This window comes from Dreissena polymorpha, chromosome 11 (assembly GCF_020536995.1).
Source record: "Dreissena polymorpha isolate Duluth1 chromosome 11, UMN_Dpol_1.0, whole genome shotgun sequence".
In the NCBI taxonomy this organism is placed as follows: Eukaryota; Metazoa; Mollusca; class Bivalvia; order Myida; family Dreissenidae; genus Dreissena; species Dreissena polymorpha.
The window spans coordinates 86,559,870-86,577,083 of record NC_068365.1 but is presented as its reverse complement, the minus strand read 5'-3'; the positions used below and the strand labels follow the sequence as shown (position 1 = coordinate 86,577,083).

Below are 17,214 nucleotides of genomic sequence, written 5' to 3'. Positions count from 1 at the left end.
ATTGATGGCACACTTTGGTGTTCAAAGTTCACATCACATGTTGATGAAATTTGAAATTAAGTCATATATAGACATTATATTACGACTTTACTACAACAATTATTTGCAGTCGAACTGAGTATTTATTGAATCGAAAAAATGGTAAATGTGATTTATAATAATAATTTTCATTTGACAATTTATGCTAATTAGTATTGCTTCATAGTAAAACAGTTTATCTTAAAATTAAGTTTCCTGTTCTCAAATTATTAATTCCCCCCCCCCCACAAAATCATATAAAATGTTGCTTATTGTTTACCACATAATATTAGGCTAAGAATAATAATAAGTAAAATGTTCTCGTCTGATTATTGTATTCGAGTCAACCCTACTTTCAAACAAAAAGATGAATCAAGCAACGGTTGCTTATATAAGTTAACCTATTAATCAATATATACTTACTGTTGTTTTTTTTTTCAGATGAACATCCGTCCGGCCGCAAATATAAATGACGCCACATACATCGTTCACCCGGCTTCCATGGTGACTGCAAAGCAGGCGTATGAGGCCCGCCTAAGGAGCCGCTTGCGTCGTTTGCGTTCAAAACTGTTTCACGGCGACAAGAAAAAACTTCAGTCGACCCTGCCTGAAAACTTCAATAGCGACAAACAAGTGAATAAGTGTAACAATAAAGACATCTATAATGCAACTCGCAGTGCTACTTATCAAATCTGTAAACTTGTACCTCCTATCAGATTGCGAGGAGACGGCGCTGATGACGTCGCAATGATAGAACTCATAAGAACACGCGGCGATGGCGCTGATGGCGTCCCAGTGTGGGAACTTCCGGCTCGTACTCCCGGAGATGGAATAGACGATGAGTGTCACGGTGTTTGTGATTTAGACGCTGCCTTTCTAGCCGAGGAGGAGACTTGTGACGTTTGTGATTTAGACATGTGTATGATTGATGAAAGCAGCGTGACAACCTACCCAGAGAGCGCTTATATTGAAGCGTATGAAGGCGACAGCGTGTGTGAGCTGGAGAAGAACGTCTTTGATGACGTCGACGTATCCATAACGACCTTAACGCGACTGCGTTCTGTGTTCAGTAAGGGTGGTATTATTGAAGGCATAGTTAATGACTCTGCACTCGAGAGTTTTATGAGAGACTAGACCAGTCAGTGTTTGTTATTGCTTCATTTCTGTATAATGTTTCCAATGTGCTATTATATTGTTTGTGATAAATATGAAACATATAATAATTTGTTCGATTTACTGGGCATTTTCGTACCTAAACTTACGGTATTTCCCAAACGTTAATTATGACAATCGTCTAAGAAACCTTACAACATCACCGGTTTGTAATGGGATGTCAATGTCTTCAGTGGCATATAATTTGACTAAAATTAAGATATATATGCAATATTTTTTCTGACGCTGTCCATATGCCACGGATATCCCTTCTGCATGTCAATTGACAAAGTGTTGCGTGACAGGAATACCACATAGAAACTATGTAAGTTAAAGTCGAGGCATGTACCTCTCAATGGCTGTGGTTACATATAATACACACTCGTATTACAATTTTTATTGCAAGGTTGACATTTAAGCAATCAAAACAGTTGATAAATTAGCCACGCCGTCATCATAGAAATATCTTTTGTTTAAATCATTTTTTTAAATTTATCCCACAAAAACAATGAAAATCTAGCAATGGACCAAATCATTTTCTTTCACTTTACCATATAAATAATGTAAACACGCTTGAAGTGTCACGTTTAACTATAATAAAGCAAATTACATGTTGGTTTCACGCGAAATGTTAACCCTTCACTGGATTTTCAATAAGAAGAGACTTCATTTGAAAAGAAAAACTTCAATGAAAGCGGAAAGTGTCGTCCCTTATTATAAGCCTTTGCGGACTGCACAGGCTACTCTGTGTCGACATATTATGCACATGCGTTAAGCCCCGTTTTAACAGAGCGCGACTAAAATTGTCAGAAGACGATCGATTCCAATTGCCATATGGATTATTTTCTTTTCCAGAGTGGGTAATCATGTGCTAGTCAAGATGGCAACGTCCATACCGAGACAATTATTTTTCGCCTTTTTAAACCCTTTATTACTTCTGTTTTTTAAATGACGCTCATTTTCCAGCCATATCAGTAAAAAGGTGATTAGCGTTTATTTCGTATTTAAATTCGCTTTATATCTCGACTTGACTACCCGCAATTTTTTTAGTGGAGCCCTAATTAGGTCATCCCGCTAAGAAATTTTGCACCGAGTGTCGAGATATAGAGCGAATATTACTATGAAATAAAAGCCAGTAACTTTCTTCCTAAAATGGCTGGAAAGTGAGCGGAATAAAAAATTATAATACAAGTAATAAAGAGTATAAATCGACGAAAAATACCTGCCTCGGCATCGACGTCGCCACCTTGTCTGTCACGTGATTACCCCCTCTGTTATCATACCGAACAAATAATTACAAGCATCTAACACTCAATCTGAGCGGTAATTGTTTTCATGAACTGGATTAATTTGAAGGTTATTGAGTTTATACTTAAACTGATCTACATTGGGCTTTTGTTTGAGAATGTTAAAAATTGAAACACGGACGGACTTTATCTTTCTGAATCATGAAACTAAAACTGCGAAATAACCGAAATAAAAACATTTCATCAAACAACATTGAACAAATAGACATAAATAATATCAGTGTACTCGTGATGCAATAACGATACGCCACGTGCAACTGGTTGATTCGGGTTGTATAGTCCCATCGCGTCTGAGACTGCACGCGCAATTTGGATGTAGTTTCGGGGTTTATATTCATATCGCATCGTAGACTGCACGTGCAACTTGGTTGTTGTTTTGGGGGTTATCTTCATATCGCGTCGTAGACAGCACGTTGACAGCACGCGCAACTTGGTTGTTGTTTCAATGTTTATAATCATATCGCAACTTGGTTGATGTTTTGGGGTTTATCTTCATATCGCGTCGTTGTTTGCACTCGCCACTTGGTTGTTGTTTTGGGGCTTATCTTCATATCGCATCGTAGACAGCACGCGCAACTTGGTTGTTGTTGTATGTTTTTTCTTCATATCGCGTCGTTGTCTGCACTCGCCACTTGGTTGTTGTTTTGGGGATTATCTTCATATCGCGTCGAAGACAGCACTTGCCACTTGGTTGATGTTTTGGAGCTTATCTTCATATCGCACTGTTGACAGCACTCGCCACTTGGTTGTTGTTTTGGGGTTTATCTTCATATCGCGTCGAAGACAGCACTCGCCACTTGGTTGTTGTTTTGGGGTTTATCTTCATATCGCGTCGTAGTCTGCACACACAACTTGGTTGTTGTTTTGGGGTTTATCGTCGTATCGCGTGTAAGACTACACATGCAATTTGCTTAATGTTTCGGGTTTTCGATGTTCGCTTGCGAGCAACTAAGGTTAAGAGCAAGTTTTGAAAGCCAGCTGATGACCCGAGATCTGATTACTGCCGAGATACGCGCCGAGAAATAATTCGCGACGTTGTTGCAGTTCTTGAACTACAATCATTTACAATAAAAGTATATGACCGAAAACCACCTGCAAGTATATGACTCGGAACCAAAAAACAAGTATATGCCAAGAACCACCTACAAGCATATGACCGGGAAGCACCTACAAGTATAAGACCGGGAACCATTTACAAGTATATGACCGAAAAACCCCTACAAGTATATGACCGGCAACCTATTACAAGTATATTACTGGAAACCACCTACAAGTATATTACCGGGAACCGCTTATAGGTTAATGACCGGGAACCACCTACAAGTATATGACCGGGAACCGCCTACAAGTACATGACCGGGAACAACCTATTATTATATGACCGGAAACAACCTACAAGTATATAAAAGCAAACACCTTAAATTTTGCAAATATACACTAAATAATGGCTATAATTCATAAGTGCTTCATGCAGTTTTTCTGGTTATCAAACTTGCTGGATATCAAATTAGCATCATATAGTACAACCTCAGATCATGATAATGCATATCAGGACGAAACCGTACACAATCGTTCAAACCGATCGATCCCATAGCGTTAATCAAATCGGCATGATGTAAACGAATGCACAGTATAATTTTGTCGGAGACACCCAAAGTAATGATAATAAGATCACTTCACGAAAAATGGTTTGATATGAGTTTTCGAGAGCGAACTTATGGTAATTCTTTTTAAAAGAATTTTGCGAGTTGTTAGTTATTATACGTTTAAAAATCAATCTTGTTCGTCAGCAATATTTATTCGTTTATGTGTATATGTCATTTTGATTCAAAACCATTTGAACAAAGAATAAATCAAGGAAACAATTGGAAAATATTTGGAAGTTAAAACGCTCATGTTATGATCAACGTTGCTTCCCCGGGATTCAAACCTGAGACCGCTGGTTGACCGACTACTCCACTTTTACACTTAACAACATAACATATGAGCAACTTTTTCTCAAATTATCAATTACAAATGTTACGAACTCTTGTGCTTAATGAGAAGTTGTATTTTATTTGGTTAAATACAATTTTCATATTCTTTTACGGTTTGATGTAAAAATATATTTTTGTCGAACAGGTCCCTTTTTGTTGTTGATTTATGCTCTTCTTTACTGGTGTAGAAGCGGTAAATGAATATTGAACAACAACAGAACACAAAACTGAACTGTATTTTCTATATTTAATATCAGTAACATATAAACATCAGCAACAACAATACAAAACAACTATCATTTCTAGTCTCTCATAAAGCTGTCCATGGCTGAGTCGTCAGCTATAGCGTCAACATTACCACCGTCACTGAACATAGAACGCAGTCGTGTTAACGTCCTGAAGGAGACGTCATCATTAACGTCAAAGACGTTCTTCTCCAACTCACACATTGTATCATCCTCGTCAAAGGCGCTATCCACTTGTAGCGTCACACTGACGTCATCTAATCGAGAGTCACACTCGCTGACTTCAAAACTAAGAACGTGACCATCATCACATAGGAAAGCTACATCCATGTCACATGAAACATTGGTAGAGGCGACCTCCATTCCGTCTCCTGGTGTTCGTTCCGGAAGTTCAAACCTTGTGACGTCAACAGCCCCATCCGCTCGCGTCCTTTGCGGGAGTGATATATTGTAGCTCTTAATTGGTGGGACACGGTAAACACTGCTAATGTTCTTACTATAACACTTTCTCAAAGGTGTGCGATTGTTTAGATTGTTTTCTAGAGATGACCCTTCAACCCTTTCTGAGTCAAACAGTTTCGATCGAATTCGTTGTAATTTCCTCCTCGCTCTGTCGATCGACGCCTTTTTTGAAGCCAATTTTGAGATCTTTTTCAGGACGAAATTCGTAACACTGTTGTCAATCCTTGACCGCACTCGCTTGTATACCCTCGTCTCATTGGGTAGAATTTTCTCTATACCCTTTCTGCATTCGAACATCACGTAGCAATTATCGTCTTCAGACGTGATCCCGCGGATGACGTCATAGCACGTGGTGTGTCTGCTGATGTGACAGCGCATGCGCACGCCATCCATATCCACAGCTATCTGGGTGGATTCCTTACGATGTGTCATCTAAAAAAAAAATACGTAACGAAAAGCGTAAAACATGAGACAATAAGAACATGCGTAAATATACCTAAAATATAGCAAAAATTGTATGGCTAAATAAAGCATTTATAGAGAAAGATCAATAAATGAAATTAATCATTAAAAAATAATCAGTAAATGAAAACATCAGTCATTAAATATACAAGTAGTAAATCAAAAGTTAACGAAAGATTTGAACGCATATATCTGCTTAATGCTCAAGTGATCTCAGTCGACCCTATATGACCCGTACCATAAATAATAAATTAAAAAAAAAAGAAATATAACTTTATAGCAATCAAGGCAGAAATTACCGGTACCTTGAGTAAGTTAATTTTCCACGGATATATTTATTTAGACAATAGTACAAGTGTATATAGAAATTTATGTTGGACTTAAGTGGCATACTAGTTTATGTCGATGTACAGATTGTGAGTGTGCAGATCAAAAATGTTCAACAGTTTTTATTCGTTTCCAAGTCAATTACTGTAATAACAGACCGCACGCCGAGCGCCAGTATGTCCACGTAGAGATCACATCCTGTCGCACGTTGCTAATTGGCACGCGTATTTGAATAGTGTTGGAAATTAAGGACAAATTGACTGCACACGTAATTAGTTGAGTAATTACAATCATTCTAGTGTTTGCGATTATTTCTTGCAAAGTGAAAATAGATGGGTTCCAGACAGACAGATGCGTGAAGTGCACCGTTTTATTTGGTGAAAATACTACGAATAAATTCCATTTTAAATAATTGTATATTATCTAAATTATGTGTTACGAAGATTTGTTTTTATGAAGGTTTAGCTCTCACCCACAATCTCTTCTGTTCGTTATAATTCTAAAATATTTTTAATAAACATAACAATGTTGTACTTACCTTGTTAGATATATTATTGTGTTACATCGTAACATTCATGTGCACCCAGATAGGCAGTCAAAAGGAAACAGCCTTTATCTTGGAAATAGTTCAATAACGGGCATCAGTTCTGATGAAAGAGGGTAAAAATACATTAACATTTTTACGCGCAAAAGCGCTGACCTGGGTAGTAACATGTCACAAGAACAATTTATGAAATTTATGCTCGATACATATTTTCCAGTCGACAAATGTTAATGTCTTTTTTGTACTTTGTACTTTGATCGGTCGGATCTTTATTACAAAGAAATTCCACAACGTTGTTTTTTTATAGATGTGGTCTGGGGTTTGAAATCCGTAGAAAAGTGTCATAGCTTACATGTAAAATGCGATATATTTGTGCTCCATAAAATTTACAGAGTAAATATCTGCGGAGAAATTATCTGAGTCCCGGATATTCGTTCCCGGGTTGTCAAAAAATCGTAAGAACGGGTGTCCGCTTTGTCAAAATAACGTAGGAACGAATGTCCGGGTTGTTAAAATAACGTTTGGGCGAATCTAGTTACATAACACATAGTCGTCTTTTTTTTTACTTTCGTTACACAAAGCTTTCTTTATGCATAGGCTTTTGTACATACTAGTTTTTTAAGTATATCGTAAAATTAGTATTACCGCATCAATGTCGCAATCGGTATGTGAGTATTGACTATGTATAAGGATATTCGACTGCTGATAATATTCATTATTTATTTATGCGGGATTGTTTATTTGTTTACAATTGGTTTGGTTTAAACGCGATATTCAAATCAAGTGGCTAATTCTGAAACTTAAATGAAATTGCACAAACAATAAATGTACGTGTAACAATAAGGCCTTAATGATGAGTTGTATGTTAAAACTAAAGTTTCTTAAACAAAGGGATAGGTGGGACGATCGAGTTACGGAAATTAAGATATTGAACTACGCAAAATTGATATGAATGGGGACAAAATGACGAAACAATGTTATATGATAAACACTTTGTTAAATTGAACTTTAAACTATGTCTCGCATCCTTAAATTCACACATTAGCCTGATTAGGAAACATTACTCGCTACCACACGTCTGTTACACTTCCAGCTACTCGTGTTGTCACTTTGTCTTTAATCGTTAACATAACTGGTAAACGTGTCAATGAACAAGGTGCGAACGGAAATTGTCGCCACGTGGAAATTATTTGGTGTCAATAAAACACTATAAAAACCATCTAGAATACATTGGTGGCACACTTTGGTATTCAACGTTCACATCGCATGTTGATGAAATTTGAAATTAAGTCATATACAGACATTATACTACGACTTTACTACAACAAGTATTTGCAGTCGAACTGCATATTTATTGAATCGAAAAAAATGGTAAATGTGATTTATAATAATAATTTTTATTTGACAATTTATGCTAATTAGTATTGCTTCATAGTAAAACAGTTTATCTTAAAATTAAGTTTCCTGTTCTCAAATTATTAATTCCACCCCCCCCCCTCCCCACCAAATCATATAAAAGGTTGCTTATTGTTTATCACATAATATTAGGCTAATAATAATAATAAATAAAATGTTCTCGTCTGATTATTGTATTCGAGTCAACCACACTTTCAAACAAAAAGATGAATCAAGCAACGGTTGCTAAATAAGGTTACTTATTATGCAATATATACTTACTGTTATTTTTTTCAGATGAACATCCGTCCGGTCGCAAATATAAATGACGTCACATATATCGTACATCCGGTTTCCATGGTGACTGCAAAGCAGGCGTATAAGTCCCGCGTGACGGGCCGCTTGCGTCGTTTGCGCTCAAAACTGTTTCATGGCGACAAGAAGAAACTTCAGTCGACCCTGCCTGAAAACGTCAATAGCGACAAACAAGTGAAAAAGTGTTACAATAAAGACATCTATAGTGCAACTCTCATTGCTTCTCGTCATATCGGTAAACATGAACCTCCCGTCAGGATGCGAGGAGATGGCGCTGATGACGTTACAATGACAGAACTCATTAGAACACGCGGCGATGGCACTGATGGCGTCACAGCGTGGGAACTTCCGTCTCGCACTCCCGGAGATGGAAAAGACGATGAGTGTCATGGTGTTTGTGATTTAGACGCAGCCTTCATATCGGACGAGGAGAGTTGTGACGTTTGTGATTTAGACATTTGCATGATAAATGACGTCAGCAACACGTCATATCCAGACAGCGCTTTTATTGAAAATTATGAAAGCGACAGCGTGTGTGAGCTGGAGAAGAATGTCTTTGATGACGTTGACGTATCCATGACGACCTTAACGCGACTGCGTTCTGTGTTAAGTAAGGGTGGCATTATTGAAGACATAGTTAATGACTCTGTACTCGGGAGTTTTATGAGAGACTAGACCAGTCAGTGTTTGTTGTTGTTTCATTTCTGTATGATGTTTCCAATGTGCTATTATGTTGTTAATGATAAATATGAAACTTGTAATGATTTGTTCGATTAACTGGGCGTTTTCGTACCAAAAACTTACGTTATTTCCGAAACGTTTGTAAACGGATGTGAATATCTTCAGTGGCATATATTGTGTCTAACTTGCGAAATATATTCAATATTTTCTGACACTGCCATGTCCATATGACACGGATATCTCTTCTTCATGTCAATTAATACCGTGTTGCATAACAAACTTTATATGAAAACGACATAGAAACTATAAAAAGCACTACGTAAAAAAACGAGAATGTAAATTCGAGGCATGTACCTCGCAATGGCTGTGGTAACATATTATACACAATCGTATTGCAATTTTTATTACAAAGTTGACATTTAAGCAATCAAAACAGTTGATGAATTAATATCGTCGTCATAATTGGAACGTCCAATGTTCAAATCATTTTAAAATCCCATAATATAGCATAGATGTATGCAATGGACCAGATCTTTTTCTGTCACTTGATCTATATAAACACACTTTATATGTCACGTTTTACCATGAAACAAAGCGAGTGACATATTAGTTTCACGCTTTTTATCCTGACATTACATTTTCGATAAGAAGAAACTGTCTTTAAACTGCACAGGCTACGCTGTGCCGATACTTTATGCACATGCATTAAGCCCCGTTTTCACAGAGCGCAACTCAAATGTAGGATGACGAAGATTCCAATTGCCATTTTTTCATATCATACCGGACACAGAATTACAAGCAGCTTGAAATCACTCTATGAGGTCAATGTTTTCATGAACTGGATTGATTTGAAGGTTATTGATAACAGTAAATACTGAAGCTGTTCTACAGTGTACATGCATGAGAATGTTTAGAATTGAAACACGGACGGACTTCATCTTTCTGAATCAGAGGAAAACTACGAAATAACCGAAATGAAAACATGTCAGCAAACAACGTTGACACATAACGGCATTAATAAGATCAGTGTACTCCTGGTGCCATAACGATACGCCACGTGCGATTGGTTGATGTTTGGAGGTTTATCGTCCAAACGTGTCTGAAACTGCACGTGCAATTTCTTTTTCGGGATTCAGCGCATCTGAGACTGCGCGCGCAATTTGGTCATTGTTTCGGGGATTGTCGTCCTTTCGCGTTAGAGACTTCACGTGCACTTTGGTCGTTGTTTCGAGGTCTGTCGTCCTATCGTGCCTGAGACTGCGCGCGTAATTTGGTCGTTGTTTCGGGGTTTGTCACCACATCGCGTCTGAGACTGCACGTGCAATTTGGTTGTTGTTTCGGGGTGTGTCGTCCTATCGCGTCTGCGACTGCTCGCGCAATTTGGTCGTTGTTTCGGGGTTGGTCATCCTATCGCGTTTGTGACTGCGCGCACATTTCGTCATTGTTTCGGGCTTTGTCGTCCTATCGCATGTTAGACTGCGCGCGTTATTTCGTCGTTGTTTCGGGATTGGTCGACCTATCGCGCCTGAGAGTGCGCGCACAATTTGGTCGTTGTTTCGGGGTTTGTTCGTCCTATCGCGTGTGAGACTGCAGCTGCAATTAGTTGTTGTTTCGTTGCTGTAATGTCCTTTCGCGTCTTAAGCTGCACGTGTAATTTGATTGATTAATCGGGAATGGTCGTCCTATCGCGTCTGCGACTGCACCTGCTTACTCGAATGCCATCATTCACGTGTATGTGTGTGAGTCAGGAATCCTTGCGCCCCTTCGATATGTTTTGGAGCGGTCAAGCTCGATTGGTCATTGGTACTACTTACATTTACCACGGGTACTCTTAAGTATACTTACATGTACCCCGGTTACGGTAAATATACTAAAACGTACCCGGGTAATTTAACGCTAAATCGGTCGCTTAATCGGTCGTTGTCGGGTTTTTTTAAATTAATTATATTCACAATCATGTCGATTTTTCTGTAAAATGGCCTCCATGTTATCGAAACTCATACTAAATAAGAAATATCTTTAAAAAAGATATACGGCGTAAATAGTTTAATGAATGAGATCAAGGATAGCGAATGTCTTTTTCTGTGCAGTTCTTAGCTGCATCACACGCAGTACGGGATGTTACGGGGAGTTTTCGCGGCTTATTTTACATTATAACATATTGCTGGTCATAAACCTATAGATACAAAACAGAAAACCAAAAGAAGAATGGAAGTGAAATTTAAACATATGAGTCAACCGGCCACACGAGAAGTATCCGTATTTATAGGCGCGTTCTTCGAACAAACCTGTTTTAGTGGTTTGTCGGGCATTGCTATTTGATTCGATTATTAACAGTATCAATTATCATCGTGCTAATGCTTAAAGTGATATTATGGGCATTTTGCACTGTTGAATTGAGCTGAAAAGAATTAACAGGTCAAAATAGTTAGTTAAAATGTGGTTACTGATTAATTATCTGCAACTCACCTTGCTACCAGTTCTTTATAATAATATATTTTATATTCGATATTCTTACGTGACCCACCCAGTCCTGTAAGCTGAAATGATCCGTAAAACAATTTCGTGTCTTTGTGTCGTATGAACAAATCTGCACTAAAACTAAATTTAGGTTCAACTCGTAAACGCATGATCAGTTGTCAAACGAAAGTACGGTTGATATTCAAATGCATTATTTTTCTCTTTCTGGTATATTGTTTTAGTATGATGATGCTGCATTAATTAATATAAGTGTATATGAAGTAGAAACATCAAAAATAATCAACGGTTGCGATAGACACCTATAAACTGTTACATGCTCATAATATCACTTTAGTACATTAGGCAATATGGACGAATAATTATTGTTAAATTTATCAACAATAATATTTATCATTGTATTGTTGAAAACACATTAAGAATCTATTATTTACATACCATAATTATATTGCTGAATATCTTCATTTAACATATTTCTGGTCTAAAGAAAATTCCAGGTCCCCTAGTTCACGGATAGCGTCTTTATTATATAACGATTATTTTACTGGCCGCCAACTCCGGTGATGACCTGAATATAAACTCTGAATGTCCGCGAATTGACCCGATATACCTCGCGGGTTGAAATGCAATGCTTTAAAGTGAGGCCTCGCTTCCATTGCTCTTTAAACTTTTACATGTTAACATGTTGACAGGAATAAGGAAGTAAGTACTAAATATGAGAACATAGCCTTTTAAGTATAAACGCTCTTGCGCTGGTAATACTCTGAAAATAAAAGGTGTACGCACAAACTGTATTGATGTCGAGAATTGAGTGTAAAACTGTTCTATCTATTAAGCCTTTTCATTCGAGATAAAATTGTTTCATACAGTAAAACAGTGTTACAAAGACGCGGATATGTTTCCAATGTTCTGGTGGTATACTCAATCAGCCAATGGAATAAATGAAGTGTATTCATTCGTACCTAGCCGCGGGAAATTTTATTGGAATTTTATTGGACACTTACAAAGGTCAGGCTAAGGTGAAAAGCTGGCTTATGCAGCTTACGCCGAAAAAGCATGTTAATGCAGTTTTTTTAAAGAGAAGTTTGTGCAAGATAATCGGTAGCGCGCTTTACGACAACTGATTGGGGGCGGGAAGACAACTCGGGTACAGTCTAATTTCGACCGGGTACGATTAAGTATATTTACCGTACCCGGAGTATACGTAAGAGTACCCGTTGTATAAGTCAAAGCGTTACTAGTTCTAGAGAGAACGACTCATAGGTATACATATATTTCGAAATATTAAACATGTGGGATATTATACAGTGATGCGTATATATGCTATCAACCTGAATGTGAAATCTGTATCAGCTCAGCTGATTACCTCAGTCATAGGACACAACTATAAACTAACTCGTGCCTGGCTATTTATAGTTGGGTAGGAAAATAAACAAACGTTCGTATAAATGACTGGATTTGATGGCATTGGTAAACAATTATAGTTTGCAAATAGTTGGATACTACTAAACAACGATTGGTAAGATATCCGTCATTTGTGTTGTTAAACATAATTAATGATGATGGTCATGATAATGATTACTAGTAGTTGTAGAAATAGTAGTATAAAGTGGATTATTATCGGGATTAGGAGTTATAGTTGTTAATGATCATGACAAGAATTTTCTTGTGACACTTTGAGAAAAAAGAAGTGTTTTTCACTTAAATACAGCATTACTCTCCCTCTTTCACATATGCTAAAAATAAAGTTTAACCAAAAAGTATTGTAAAAATAAAGACAATTACAATAGCAACGATAAATAAGTAAAATAATAATAAACCAAACAAGAGTCGTAGATTTTAAACATGAAGGAAGGCTAATTGTACCCGATGTCCATTAACTTCTATTACAAAACATGTCTGTACTTAAAATGTTTTCGTGGTATTATAATGCAGAAAAGACATGCGAGATAAATCATTATATGTATTATCAATCACTGCTGGACTGTAAGTGGAAAATAAAACTTTGAATTTACAAATTAATCGTCTCAATTCATTTTGATGATATAAACCTGGCAAAACCGGGCTTAATGCATGTGTGTAAAATGAAGGTACATGATAACACATTGGTCTTTGTATGCCGAACAGGCGAATAACGAACGTCACGTTTCGCTTACGCTGATTTTCAATAAGAAAACACTTCGTTCGAACGAAAAAAAAAAATACCACAAAAGCGGAAAGTGTTTTCCCCCGAGAAGCCTGTGCGCACTGCACCGGCTTATCTGGGACAACATTTTGCGCACATGCATCAATGCCCGTTTTTCAAAGCGCGACTCAAACACTCTTTATATTATCCTCATGTCTTTCTCCAGCTATGACTCACGGTATTGGTGCAATAGCCACTGGTGCAATAGCCACTGGATGTGCAGGTGGATGTAGTGGCGGCGGCTTCAGCAGCGCGGCATTCAACGCTGGCGTGTTTGCCGGCGCCACCAGTTCCAGTAGCCGACGACGACGCAACAACGAAGGCACCGGAAGTTGCTGCTTATTGTGCAGCTTTATTCTGTTTTTCACCTGTCTGATGAAAATGAAGCCGCGAACGCGAATCATCCTCACGTGGTTTTACGTCATACTGGGAGCCGTTGTAGCGACCGTCCTTACCTTTAAGCATAATGCGAGAGCCAAGGTTCCGATCTCACCCTCCGATATGAGAATAGTGAACCAGCCCTCGATGATGTTTTGCGACCGCGTTGAGCTTGATTGTTCATCTTTAATCGATTATTACGTCATGAAACACGAGCCCAGCATCGATGAGAGCAAAGTGATCAACTATACGGAAAATGTGAATGGCAACATTGAAAGAGACACATACGAATATTGGGGTTTTTATTTGCTGAAAGGTTCAAACGTGAAGATGTCCTACGTTATATCAGACAGTATAGTATTGTACGTTTTTAAAGGCGATGACGGTTTCAACAAATGGAAAAAAGATGTGAACTGTTACGATTGCTATTTGAAACGCTGGTTTCTGTTTAACAGTGGAACCGCAGAATATGATATCATAGAAACAGACCAATATTATTACGTGTTTTCCAATGAGGATCAGTTTGTTCTCCCTTCCAAGCGCGTCGATGTCACATTCCAACTGTCACGAACGCGATATGTCCTCGATGATGTGAACATTCGGTGTCCAAATACCTTTGATTGTACCGTTGAGCTTAATGGAGAGCCGCAAGTCATAGTTGTACGAATGCCGGAACACTCCTCATTCGACTCTCCTGTAAACGTATACTGCCGACCTCGGGTTTACATGTACTTCCTGTTGTACGCGCTTGCGCCTTGCGTCGTAGGAATCTGTGTCACAGTTGCTATTTATAGATTCACGCGTTTGAAAAATAGTTCCCAGAGAGATCGAAGCGAAAGCAGAGTTCACATTGTTTCGAACGATGAACGTTTGTCTGGTTTTGGATACGGAAGCGTACAACTTGGACCCAATAATCAATCCGACGCAGTTATACGTCCATCTAGTTATTCGGCAGCACAAAAAGTAGTCCAATCAAACAGCGGGTCACCACCATCTTACGAACAGGCAACAAAAAAGGAACACGTTTAATGGTTTTGGAAAACACTGACTTCTGACTAATTAATGCTCGAATATATTTGTAGTGGTACTTATATTGCGCTATGTCATACAAATAATGTAAATGTATATAATTGCTACTAATGCAATTATATACTTTTTAAGCATCTCAATTTAGTTTTGATTTCAAAGAAATGTGTTAATAGAAGTAAACTGTGTTCCACTTGTAAGAATAACACTTTCTCTTCATTGTTCGGTGACATTTAAATTCCTACATGTATGAAATGGGTAATAAAAACACTGTAGTGATTTTCTAACAGGCCATAATGACATATGTAATGAAAAATTTGTAAAAATGAATGCCTGTCAACAGCGGGATTTTAACTTTGTAGTCATTTTGTATGTTTTTATAAATAAAGAAAATAATATTTATATTATTATATAATATATAAAATGTAATTGATCTGATGTATACACGTCTGTTTTTCGTTTTCCTATTCTTAGTCGGATTAGTCCTTAGCGCCACCTCCTTGACATTGACTTCACCTCTTTTGGAAAAAATGCAAAGTTATCTATTAGATTGGCAAGAAGCAAATGTTTTTGTAAATTAAGCAGTTTGAATATGTTGAGAGCAATCGTTTGATGTCGTTAGCGATTTAATTGGATGGATATTTGCTCGTCACACAGGCCAAGCACATTGATATGCTTTCAAAAACTCCATCATGTTACAACTTATTAAGGACCTCACGTTTCTAAATGGCTTGTGGTTGTATGTTTTTATTAACGTGTCGATGTTTTAATCTTCGCTGAATCGCCCGATTTTCAATCTAATGCGAAATGTATTGAAAAACATAAAACCTACACACCATATGTATAATAAGCCGTGTCTTTGAAAACATGCGGTCATCAGCGCCACCTCGGTAGAAGCATTGACTCATTTATTAATGTATCTCAAAAAGAGGTGGCGCCTGTGATTAACGGCCATGAAAAGGCTTCGACACCGTGTAGCCGCAAAATGTTAGATCACTCAATATATATAGGAACGATCTTGGACAGGATTCTCTATCTTTGTTTACACGAAACTCCCGTTTTTAAATCTTGCAACTACTAAAAATTAAAAAAGCCACAGAGTTCAACCGGAGTCTGCAATATCTGAACTTCGCTCTGTAAAAAGGGGATTTAATGCATGTGCGTAGTGTCGTCCCAGATTAGCTTGTGCAGTCTGCACAGACTAATCAGGGACGCAACTTTTCGCCTACACTGAGTTTCAAGAAGAAAAGTCTTTCTATAAACGAAAATAAGAGGGCCTGAAAGGCCCAACGTCGCTCACCTGAGATTCAAAGGAACTGACCTGTTCTGTGCAGCCCAAGATGTCATTAGAACAAATGTTCTAATCAACTTTCATGAATAGTTTACACCCTGGTGGCCACGTTTTTCAACAGACCGGAACCATTTTCGTACACATCCAAGGTATCATTAAAACAAATATTCTGACCAAGTTTCATGAAGATTGGAAAATAAATGTGACTTAAGAGTGTTAACAAGTTTTTTCAATAGCCATATAAGGAAAAATAAACCACCCCTAGTGGCCATGTTTTTCAACCAACTGGAACAATTTTTCAATTTGTCCAACATATCATTTGGAAAAATCTTCTGACCAAGTTTCATTAAGATCAGACAATAACAGCCCTCTTGAGTGTTAACAAGGTTTTACTATAGCCATGTAGCCATATTAGGAAATATGCCCCGCCTCCTGGTGCCCTTGTTTTCCAACCGACCAGAACTATTTTTGAAATCGTCTAAGATATCATTGCGACAAATCGTCTGACCAAGTGTCATGATGATCAGACAATAAATGTGGCCTCTAGAGTGTTAAGAAGGTTTTACTATAGCCAAATAAGGAAAAATGCCCCGCCCCCTGGTGGCCATGTTTTTCAACCAACCCAAACCATTTTCGAACTCGTCCAAGATATCATTAGGATACATCTTCTGACCAAGTTTCATGAAGATCGGACAATAAATGTGGCCCCTAGAGTGTTAACAAGGTGTTACTAAAGCCATATACAGCCATTTAAGGAAAAATGCCCCGCCCCTGGTGGCCATGTTTTTCAAGCAACTGGAACCATTTTCGAACTTGTCCAAGATATCATCCAGACAAATCTTCTGACCAAGTTTCATGATGATCCGACAATAAATGTGGCCTCTAGAGTGTTAATAAGGTTTTAATATAGCTTTATAAGGAAATATGCCACGCCCCCTTGGTGGCCATGATTTTCAACCAACCGGAACCATT

General features: G+C 37.9%; 1 protein-coding gene across 2 annotated transcripts; it reads left to right on the top strand.

Annotated features, from left to right (window-relative positions):
• Window positions 1-12,493: 12,493 nt before the first annotated feature.
• LOC127851464 (uncharacterized) lies at window positions 12,494-15,389 on the top strand. Of its 2 annotated transcripts, none has more exons than XM_052385256.1 (2): window positions 12,494-12,625; window positions 13,714-15,389. In XM_052385256.1, the coding sequence occupies exon 2, from the start codon at window positions 13,716-13,718 to the stop codon at window positions 14,952-14,954; it is 1,239 nt and encodes a 412-aa protein (XP_052241216.1). In that variant the 5' UTR covers window positions 12,494-12,625; window positions 13,714-13,715; the 3' UTR covers window positions 14,955-15,389. The 2 variants fall into 2 exon arrangements, with proteins under 2 accessions (XP_052241216.1, XP_052241215.1); XM_052385255.1 differs by lacking the exon at window positions 12,494-12,625 and adding an exon at window positions 12,662-12,881.
• Window positions 15,390-17,214: the final 1,825 nt, after the last annotated feature.

What these genes read in the sequence shown, in the direction of transcription:
- LOC127851464 (XM_052385256.1), top strand. Translation starts at nt 13,716, where the DNA reads ATGACTCACGGTATTGGTGCAATAGCCACTGGTGCAATAGCCACTGGA.